Genomic DNA, 10,304 nt, shown 5'->3' with positions numbered 1-10,304 from the left:
TACTGTTGCGTGTGTGTGTGTGTTACTGTTGCGTGTGTGTGTGTGTTACTGTTGCGTGTGTGTGTTACTGTTGCGTGTGTGTTACTGTTGCGTGTGTGTGTTACTGTTGCGTGTGTGTGTTACTGTTGCGTGTGTGTGTTACTGTCGAGTGTGTGTGTGTGTTACTGTTGCGTGTGTGTGTGTTACTGTTGCGTGTGTGTTACTGTTGCGTGTGTGTGTTACTGTTGCGTGTGTGTTACTGTTGCGTGTGTGTGTGTGTGTGACTGTTGCGTGTGTGTTACTGTTGCGTGTGTGTGTGTTACTGTTGCGTGTGTGTGTTACTGTTGCATGTGTGTTACTGTTGCATGTGTGTGTTACTGTTGTGTGTGTGTTACTGTTGTGTGTGTGTTACTGTTGCGTGTGTGTGTTACTGTTGCGTGTGTGTGTTACTGTTGCGTGTGTGTTACTGTTGCGTGTGTGTGTTACTGTTGCGTGTGTGTTACTGTTGCGTGTGTGTGTTACTGTTGCGTGTGTGTGTTACTGTTGCGTGTGTGTGTTACTGTTGCGTGTGTGTTACTGTTGCGTGTGTGTGTTACTGTTGCGTGTGTGTTACTGTTGCGTGTGTGTGTGTGTGTGTGTGTGTTACTGTTGCGTGTGTGTTACTGTTGCGTGTGTGTGTGTTACTGTTGCGTGTGTGTGTTACTGTTGCGTGTGTGTGTTACTGTTGCGTGTGTGTGTTACTGTTGCGTGTGTGTTACTGTTGCGTGTGTGTGTTACTGTTGCGTGTGTGTTACTGTTGCGTGTGTGTGTTACTGTTGCGTGTGTGTTACTGTTGCGTGTGTGTGTGTGTGTGTGTGTGTGTGTGTTACTGTTGCGTGTGTGTTACTGTTGCGTGTGTGTGTGTGTGTTACTGTTGCGTGTGTGTGTTACTGTTGCGTGTGTGTGTTACTGTTGCGTGTGTGTTGTCACCTGCTGATATGAATGAGTGATGTTGTGCTGCTGTTCCTCAGATGCTCCCAGCGGGGGTCCTTCAGTGTGATTTTGGAGATTGGTGTCCTGCCTGTTGCCTGACTGTAAATGTAGTGCAGTGACACGGCCTCCACAGTGCCTGAACACACAACATGACAATCATCCAGCAGGTAAGAAGCACACATCTGATCACACACACGCATGCACACAAACACACATTCAGAATCTCACCCAGTCCAAACAGAATGTAATAAGCTCCAGTCACAGTCTCATGCAGCAGTGGACCAATCAGCTTTCCCTGTGTTGTGAGGTTAAAGTTCACCGGCCGGCCAATCAGAGCTCCTGACCTCCCAGAGATCAACACCAGAGCCAAATCAGACACCTGCAAACACACATTAACACTCAGTGGATCAATCAATGTGTGTGTGTGTGTACATCTATCTTTATGAGGACCAGTTTGAGTTTTAGACCAGCAGAATGAGGACTAAGAGAGTAAAGTGAGGACATTTTCACTTTCTGAGACCCCTTTAAAGGACTGTTTGAGGGTCAAGACCTGGTTTTAGGGTTTAGGTTATAATCAGGTTTAGGTCAGGATTAGGGTTAGTCCTCATAAAGATAGCTGTGCAAACATGTGTGTGTCTGTGTGCGTCACCTGGTCTGCTGGCAGTGTTGCGATGAGTAAATCTGGGATTGTGTCTCCCTGTAGATCAGGAAGAAGAACAGCAGGAGACACAACATCCCCCAAAGGTGCAGTCCACAACATTCTACCTGAAATCACCCACAACACAATTATCCACACACTCGTATCATCAATCACAGCTTGACACATTGTTGACATCTCTTGTCAAACTCTAATGACAGACACACTTCAGACTCTTTCCTCAGGAGAACTATCACAGACACACATGAGAACTCAATGAAACTTTCCATTTGCTCTCCAGTTAATCTTGTTGATGTTTGTGCGTATGTGTGCGTGCGTGCGAGCATGTGTGTGAGTATGTGTCCATGTGAGTGCGCGTGTGTGCATGCGGGGGTGTATGTTTGTGCATGTGTGTCTGTGCGCATGTATGCGTGCATGAGTGTATGCACGCGCCTATGCATGTGAGTGTACGCGTTTGCATGCATGCATGTGTGTGTGTGTGTGTGTGTGTGTTGAAGGATTTAATCATTTATTTAGTTTTGTCTTATATAGAGGTGAAGTCATAATATTGTTGATACCCAAGCTATGTGCTGATAATGAAGTGCTTGCAGCAGAGGAATGTGAGTCTGTGGGGGAGACGGGGCATCTTCAGCTGCAGTTGTTTAGGGGGTTGGGGGAGGTATTTGGAATGTTGTTTCAGAAGTGTTTTACAGGAACGAGATAAGGCAGAAGTTGGTGATTGGTGGAAACAAGGAAGATCCCGGCCCCCAGCAGAAGAGAGATCGGCGTGAAATAACAATAAATGCTGTGAATATGTGCTGTGGGGGTTGTTGTTCCTGGGAAGGACAGAGGAGTGTTGTCCAGCAACCCAGCGCGCAGAATTTTGTTATAATCTGATTAATAAACCTCAGTTTGATTAGAAATCGCCTCTTTCAAATTTTTGGACATTCAGGACAACTGTGTGTGTGTGTGTGTGTGTGCGTGCGTGTGTGCGTGTGTTTGTGCGTCTGTGCGTGCGTGCGTCTGTGCGTGCGTCTGTGCGTGCGTGTGTCTGTGCGTGCGTGTGTCTGTGCATGTGTGTCTGCAGCGTGCATGCGCGGATATGTATGCGTGTTTGTGCATGTTTGCATTCATGCGTTCATGTGTGTGTATATGTTCGTGGGTGTGTGTCTGTAGCGTGAATGCGCGCATGTGTATGTGCATGTGTGTGTAACCTGTGGAGGAGTTGACACTGATGATGTGTCCAGAGCTGATGACGACACAAGCTGATGATGTAGTTCCTGTGTGTAGTCCACACTGAACTGAGGTCAGTGTTTCTCTGAGCGTCTTCCTCCACAGCAGCTGCCCATCGACTCCACTCACCGCAACCACGCTGTACTCTACACAATCACACACACACACACTGTAACTCTCCACATCTGAGCCTTATGAGTGCTCGTGTGATGTGTGTGCGATCTTCTCACTTTTATTCTGGGTGTTCATTGGCTGACTGTCATTAGAAATGTTTCTGACGCCAATCAGCACATCGTCCAGTCCGTCTCCATCCACATCCCACAATGCAACAGGAGGCGATGTCACACCTGATAGAAAAAACTCACAGTCGAGCACGTACATCGCTGAGATTTCATTGGTTATGTGGTTACATGTCACTCACCCCCGACATCTCCGAGCAGACGCTCCCACGGTCTGTTGTGAGACGCCCCCTGCGGGCAGGGTACGAGAAACGCGCACAGCAGAATCACGAGCGCCGCACACGTCAACGGCAGCAGGAAGGCGGCGGTCCGCAGAGATCCTCGTACTCGCAACGCCTTCTCTTCAGAGTCTCCGCCCTGACTCTCTCCTGGCCCCGCCCCATCCGCCTCATGCCCCTCCTCCTCTCTCTGCACATGATGAGCTATCCACTCCTCCTCGTGAAACTCCTCCTCATTCACCAGCCGTCCCCTCAGCTCCGGTAAGACCGGACTCAGACCGTTCCGAGGATAATTCAGAACCAGATCATCGTCTTCAGTTTCATCCTCACTGTCCACCTGCGTCAGAGGGTCATACTCGCCCAGATCTGATGCCTTCTTTCCTACACACACACACACACACACACACACACGCCATGTTTTCTATCATAATCAAGCTTGTGCTATTACATACTTGTGGTCTTTTAGTACAAACTGGGAGTTTAAGGATATAAACAACATGTATAAGCATTCAAAACGGACAGGGTCTCACTTCCATTACACATCAATGGTTAATATGACATCATCATTCTGCAGACTGGTTTTAAAGAGGGAGGGGTCTCTCACTAACTTCCTGTTTCAGTGGACATGACGTCAACGCATCAAACAAAGCTACACTTTCTAATGCACTTCACTGCGTGTTTAAACGTAATGACGAAACTCACACGTCTTAACAAACACACAATTCTAACAATTATTCAATGATTAGATCTGTACGTCTTTTATCCACTTGAGGACATTGGCGGCTCACAGGAGTGATGGTCATGTATTGATAATAGCAGTGTTTCTTTGCACATGAACCCAGCACATAGTGCTTTAATGATCTGCAGGAATGATTATTGTTTATGGTTTAATATCACGCGTGGCAATATTTCATATCGTTATTTCAACGTGTCGTTTAATTTCATGCGCACAGTAGTTCTTTCGCGTCGCGCTCACTGTATTTATTAAGGTTATCTGTGCGTGCTCAATTAAACCTCTAATCGATTAGAGTTCTGATCGGTTATGTTGACAAGCGTGTAGAGTTTTAAATGCACTCTCACGTTATAACGGCATATGCGTCTATGAATTGTTCCACATCAATGACGTCACTGATCAACGCACAAGGCGACAGCGCACGAGCGCTCGGTCACATCTGAGCTATCGCTACACTTTTATTATTACATCTCTGCCTTGTAAATAATGTTGAACTAACCTGGTAATTTCAGAGCGCGAGATAGAGCTGCAGCCATTGCGCGCGATGATAACAGCGCGGCGACGCGCGTTGTTCCCGCGGCGCTAGAGTAAAGAGCGTTAAATAGATGCATCATGGGAAATGAAGTCTTTTTCATTACAGCCCTGACAAAGTTTTAAGATGAAAGATGTTACGTTTTCTTCAATGGTCATGACGTCAGCTATTAAACCATGCAATAAATAATCAACGGATTTTGGGAACAGTTATTGGTTTTATTCTGACATTTACGACATATGAATCCAAAATAATACGAAATTGTTGTGATAGCGTTTTGGCTTGTGGGTACCTTGGACAAACAAATGTAATGTTTTATGACAACATTACATTATTTGGGGTATCATCATATATAAAATGTATAATTTATAATTTAGTCATTTGGCAGACGCTTAAAAGCGACTTACAGTGCACTTATTACAGGGACAATCCCCCTGGAGCAACATGGAGTAAAGTGTCTTGCTCAAGGACACACTGGTGGTGACTGCTGGGATTGAACCAGCAACCTTTGATTACCAGTTCAGTGGTTTAACCCACTAGACCACCATCTCACATCTCATGTACGTGGATAAATATTTTATTTTTTATCTAAACTATACAGAATATTAAACAACCGTGGATCGTGCTTATCAAGTTATCCGTATAAAGGTATTAAATATTTTTGTGTACATATTTAGATTCACATCTTAAGACATTAAAGTTTTATCTACTGACTCTAAGTTTCTTTAATCATCACTCATTAGGGTCCGGGGCAGATCCTGGTGCCGCGAGGCATCTCACTAAGTAGGTGAGTCACCTCAGCAGTCGGACCTGTGCCCTTACAAAAATTCCTCTCGCGAGTTTGAGCGAGGACACGGGCGTCACCCCGCGTCGTTATTTTCCTTACTCATCAGTTTAAGGCATGACGTGATGGAGCGCGAGACAGAGTACAGTACAGAATGCGCGTGTGTGCACAGTGATGGTGACAGAATGAGCGCGCGCGCAGTCACTCTTCTCTTCACTCATCACATGTGTGTCCGTCATTAGTACACTATAACACAAACAGTTACGAATTAAAATGTATTTTAAATGCTCAAAATTCGCCATTTAATCCCTGGTTGGAGGATACGAGCGGTGCATTGTGGGAAAGTGTATAACGTCACAGTTTGGCGACGCCGTGGGGGGAGGGCTGTCAACTTAGTTTTATTTTGTTTGTTTATATTATAATTAAGTCAACGTTATTGATTTGTGTGTCCTGCTTCGTCTAGATACATTTTCTAACCGAACACTTTAGAACATCCTTATACATTCAGGTATGTATAGAGTCTTCTCTTATTTATTTTCAAACGCGAATGTAAAGTTTCACACCTTGTTTATTTGAAGCAGGTTTGATGTGGTGGTGGTCAGCTGTGTTTGTCTAAAAATGAAATGTGTAAAGCAAGAGAATATCGAGAAAGTGAAATCAAAAGAAAGCACTTAACACACACACACTGTAATATATTCATGTTATATATATTTTATCGTCTACCAGATAATGACAGATGGATATATAATAAATAAATTAAATAAACCCTATTGTAAAGCAGCATGTTGTACATTCCGAAGGGTTAAGACGTCCTGAGACCTGGAATGGATGAAGGGTTTAGGGACCCAACAACTGCTTCTTGAAGTGGCCGTCGTGACGCAACTATCTGCCCAGACAATCATGGTGCAGTGAAGTGCGCATCAGTTGTAACCTTCGAAATTCAAGAAGGGACTTTATAGTGGCCAGTTTTCAACATGTCGGTTTGGAACTTTCTTTTTACACGGCGGCCATTATTGTTCCTTTCCGAATTGCCCTTAAGAGGGCGGTATATGTCGATCGAACGCATCGATATTTGTCCCTCTCCGCTGGCCGTCTTGCGACTCCTTTGCCCCGCCCATATCTATTTCCGCTCACGCGTAGAGTTGTTCGAATGGGCTCCAGCGATCGCAGACATGGCGGATCTTTCTCTGGATGAAGTGATTCGGCGTCGAAATGTTAACGTTAGAGGTTCCAGTAAGAGGTATTTCTTTCGACACATTTTAAACAGCAGCCATTTTTAAACGCGGAGTTGTTTTTGGAAGTTTCTATGCTTTCGCGAATCTGTTTATTAGCGCTGTTGTGTCTGGACGTGATGTCCCACCCTCTGCCATCGCTGATTGGCTTTCACGTCTAAACTCGTGTTATCATTGGCTTTCGCGCTACTCAAGGCCTTCATTGCGCTGTTGTTTGCGGTTAAACATTGTTTTCATTTAACTCATTTCTCAGTTTTAACAGGTTTAAACGAAGACTTTAACTTATCAGAGTTCTGCAGACTGCACGATATAAACCACAACCACACGATCTTGATGTGATGACTATATCACCTCGTGTTTTTAATATGCTGTGTTGAATGTTTGTGTTTTGCTTTCTGTTGAATTCCTGCATGATATACTCTTGTGTTTATGATAGTGAACGGTAGAACAATTACAGTAAATTATATTTAAAAAGTAAACAGTACAGTGTTTACTAACTTTTTGTTGTGTATATATGAGTTACATAGTGTAGTTATAACTGTAATAAACGGTTTATAGTAATATATAATACAGTATTTTTTCATGCCGTGGAGCTAATGAATTTATGGAAGTCCCTCTTCAGACATGTGTGATCAACATTGGCAAAAATGTAAATAAATCCGGAATGTTATAACAGGATCATGTAACTTGTGTTTTATCTGGGAATGTTTGTCCGTCCCACAGGCCCATGTTTGGCAGAGGGGCGGTGTCGGTGGGCAGGGCCTTTGATGCCCGTCAGAAGATTGGCACCAGTGATGTCAGACAGCGACTAGGAGTGGGAGGAGCCACTGCAGGTGAATGCCTTGAGCGCTGTTTTTAATAAGCAATTCTGTAACTGCTACTCAGTTTTTCATCCACCTGTTCGTCCGTCCAGGGTTTCTGTTGAAGGACGCAAGAGAGAAACTGGGACAGAAAGATGCGCGCTCCCGCATCCGTGGCCGAGGAGGGGCTACCAGTGCGGTGCAGGACGCGCGGCAGATGTTAAACTCGCGTAAACAACAGCAGACACCTCTTACCGCAGTACAGTCTCAGCCCGCCAAGCCCACCGCTGCAGGAATACCACACATCCATATCCAAAATACCGCTCCAATCACCACTGCCGCCAGGAACTTTCCCACCAATCAGGGCCTGAGCTCCAGAGTCGGCGTGGCCTTGCAGCCAGGAGGCGGGATTTCAAAAGTAGTGGATGCACGCGATAGGTTGAGTTTGAAGAGAAGCGCCCCGTCAACAACCAATCAGAAAGCAGCACTTCTAAAGATAACCAAAACCATTCAGGTGAGCAGATTAGTATAGACAAATCTAAACTTCTACTTAAGACGCATGTTAAATGTGTGTGTGTTCAGCAGCAGAGGCCGGTGGGAATGACCAGCGGGATAAGAATCAATGTTCCTTCTAGAGCGTCTCAGGTGAGACTGACACGACACAATTTCACCACCATATTTCAATATTTTTTTAAAAGGAGTTTGATACTTCTGTGTGATTGTTTTGGAACCAATTAAAGGAGACAAATATTTTCGTCAAATGAGTGAGTGTGACTTAAGTGCAGATTGTGTAATGTTTGTGATGTTCTGTGTGTAGGAGGAGGAGGAGGAGGAGGAGGATGATGCTGTGATGCCCAGCAAACAGATGAAGATCACTACAGCCAAAAACCTGCAGACACGAGTGAGACGCACAACATCACAACACGCACACACACATTGATCGAGGGTGTTGTGTGTATATTGATGTTGCTTACGTGTGTGTGTGTGTGTTTAGATGGGGTCAGGCTCTCTCTCGGCTCCGTTCACTAAGGTGGTGAAGAACGACTCTTACACACCAGCTTCAGTCTCTGTTCCGCCCTCTCGTCCAGCTGCCCGCCCCCCCACACAGACCCTGCAGCCCGTCTCCAGGACCACCGTTACTAAACAACCCATCGCTGGAGACCCCAATGCTCACACACCTGCTGCACAGGTAACACACACACACACACACACGTTATAAATGTGATGTGTGGTCATATTCTGTTTGAAAAGATTCACATGACACTGAATGTGTCAGTCAGTCAATGATGTGTTGTTTGTGTTTTGTAGCCTGTCTGTAGTCCACTGGAGGGCACAAAGATCACAGTGAATAACCTTCATCCCCGTGTCACAGAGGAGGACATAGTGGTGAGTAACACACACACACACTAACACATGTATGTTTTATTATTATACCCGTAGGGACAGTCCAAAGGAGTAATACATTTTTTACTATACAAACTGTATATTTTATCCCCAAACACAACCCCTAAACCTAAAGATCCTATTTTTAAATTTTCTATAATTTTGTACAATTTATAAGCTTTTGTGCCTGTGGGGACCCTGTAACACGGGTCCCTATGAGTTGGTGTGTATTCAGGTTTAGGTCCACACTAACATATAAAAGCCAACTCCACACACATTTGTGTGTTCATAACGAGCACATATCATCTGACTGTGTGTGTGTGTGTGTGTGTGTGTGTGCGCAGGAGTTATTCTGTGTGTGCGGCGCTCTGAAACGTGCACGGATGGTGAAAGTGGGTGTGGCCGAGGTTGTGTTTGTGCGTAAAGAGGATGCTGTCAGCGCGTACAGGAAGTACAACAACCGCTGTCTGGACGGTAACACAACAATCACTCATACCCAACACCAGCAGAAACAAATTCAGACATCATCATTTCACCCGATGGGGAGAAGAGTGAATCTCAGTTAACAGATGAATCTCTCTGTCTCTCGATCTCTCTCGATCTCTTTCTCTCTGCAGGTCAACCGATGAAGTGTAACCTGCACATTCAGGGAAACATCATCACATCAGAGCAGCCCATTTTACTGTAAGATCTCCTGCTGTCTCTCTCTCACATACACACATCTGTGTGTGTTTCTGTACACTGCTCAGTTACTGTCATCTCTCTCTCTCTCTGTGTCTCAGGAGGTTGAGCGATACTCCGGGTGCTGAGGGCTCAGGACAGAAGGAGGGCTCGTCTCGCTCCGGGTCCAGAACCTCATCCACCCCAGATGTGGATCCACAGACCATCCTGAAGGCTCTGTTTAAATCATCCAGTCAGCAGCCCAACCCCAGTGAGACGCCCGGATCCACGGCCTTCCGCATCAAGATTTAACACACACACACACACACACACACACAGAAGAGGATGGCTGCTTGGATTGTGTCTGTTTTTATTGTTGGGTTTTGATGATTTACTGGTTCATATGAAACACTTTGTTGTGTTTGATGTTTTTAATACTCTGTCATAGATCAGTATGTGTAATAATACTGGATCAGGTCTGTGCTGGACTTGTGTCTCTCTGTTGCTCTCTTTCTCATTTGTGACTTTATTCTCTAGATATTCTCCAGTAAAGATCTCACTTTATAACCGGTGTGTTTCTTCTGCTTTGATTGATCATTTGTACACATATTTAAGAAGAGGCTTAAGACTTGTCCCTGACTAAAATGAATGTGTGATCTGTCTTCACTGAAGAGAACGTAACAGAAACATCTTAAAGTATATTAGTGTCAATGTTGTGTCTCAAGACACACATCAATAGTGTTTTTTTCTAAGGCATTTTTATAAAAGCAGCACAAGAATGTTAGTTCAACGAAAGCACCAATCTGTGAAAAAGGTTTGGAGCTCATTTGCTATCAAGCAATGGACGACGGACCAGATAAATCTGTTAAAACTCATGTTGTCTTAAATCTAAATTTAGTCAT

The 10,304-nt window shown here is 44.8% G+C and overlaps 2 protein-coding genes and 1 non-coding gene across 7 annotated transcripts in view; 1 reads left to right on the top strand and 2 right to left on the bottom strand.

Annotated features, from left to right (window-relative positions):
* LOC130426237 (protein FAM234B-like) overlaps positions 1 to 4,635 on the bottom strand; it is an 11,642-nt gene extending 7,007 nt beyond the window's left edge. For both annotated transcript variants that reach the window (XM_056752903.1, XM_056752904.1), the window contains exons 1-7: positions 4,511 to 4,635; positions 3,243 to 3,659; positions 3,052 to 3,168; positions 2,803 to 2,967; positions 1,601 to 1,716; positions 1,180 to 1,330; positions 949 to 1,087 (exon numbers count right to left, since the gene is read on the bottom strand). In XM_056752903.1, coding sequence (XP_056608881.1) covers positions 949 to 1,087; positions 1,180 to 1,330; positions 1,601 to 1,716; positions 2,803 to 2,967; positions 3,052 to 3,168; positions 3,243 to 3,659; positions 4,511 to 4,625 — 1,220 coding nt within the window. In that variant the 5' untranslated portion in view covers positions 4,626 to 4,635. The remainder of the gene's footprint in view (positions 1 to 948; positions 1,088 to 1,179; positions 1,331 to 1,600; positions 1,717 to 2,802; positions 2,968 to 3,051; positions 3,169 to 3,242; positions 3,660 to 4,510) is intronic.
* Positions 4,636 to 5,291: 656 nt separating this feature from the next.
* On the bottom strand, positions 5,292 to 5,446 carry LOC130427012 (U12 minor spliceosomal RNA). The gene has a single exon (XR_008907260.1). It is a non-coding gene; the product is annotated as a U12 minor spliceosomal RNA (small nuclear RNA).
* A 231-nt stretch (positions 5,447 to 5,677) lies between these two features.
* LOC130426239 (polymerase delta-interacting protein 3-like) lies at positions 5,678 to 9,963 on the top strand. Of its 4 annotated transcripts, none has more exons than XM_056752909.1 (10): positions 5,678 to 5,835; positions 7,283 to 7,392; positions 7,473 to 7,873; positions 7,942 to 8,004; positions 8,177 to 8,260; positions 8,354 to 8,548; positions 8,668 to 8,745; positions 9,087 to 9,216; positions 9,360 to 9,426; positions 9,525 to 9,963. In XM_056752909.1, the coding sequence occupies exons 2-10, from the start codon at positions 7,287 to 7,289 to the stop codon at positions 9,712 to 9,714; spliced, it is 1,314 nt and encodes a 437-aa protein (XP_056608887.1). In that variant the 5' UTR covers positions 5,678 to 5,835; positions 7,283 to 7,286; the 3' UTR covers positions 9,715 to 9,963. The 4 variants fall into 4 exon arrangements, with proteins under 4 accessions (XP_056608887.1, XP_056608885.1, XP_056608884.1 ...); XM_056752907.1 differs by lacking the exon at positions 5,678 to 5,835 and adding an exon at positions 6,412 to 6,567 and having other exon boundaries at positions 7,945 to 8,005; positions 8,175 to 8,260; XM_056752906.1 differs by lacking the exon at positions 5,678 to 5,835 and adding an exon at positions 6,412 to 6,567.
* The last annotated feature ends 341 nt before the right edge of the window (positions 9,964 to 10,304 follow it).

This window comes from Triplophysa dalaica, chromosome 7, assembly GCF_015846415.1.
Source record: "Triplophysa dalaica isolate WHDGS20190420 chromosome 7, ASM1584641v1, whole genome shotgun sequence".
Classification (NCBI taxonomy): domain Eukaryota; kingdom Metazoa; phylum Chordata; class Actinopteri; order Cypriniformes; family Nemacheilidae; genus Triplophysa; species Triplophysa dalaica.
Note: the sequence above shows the minus strand (reverse complement) of the source record. Positions and strands in the feature narration are given on the sequence as shown.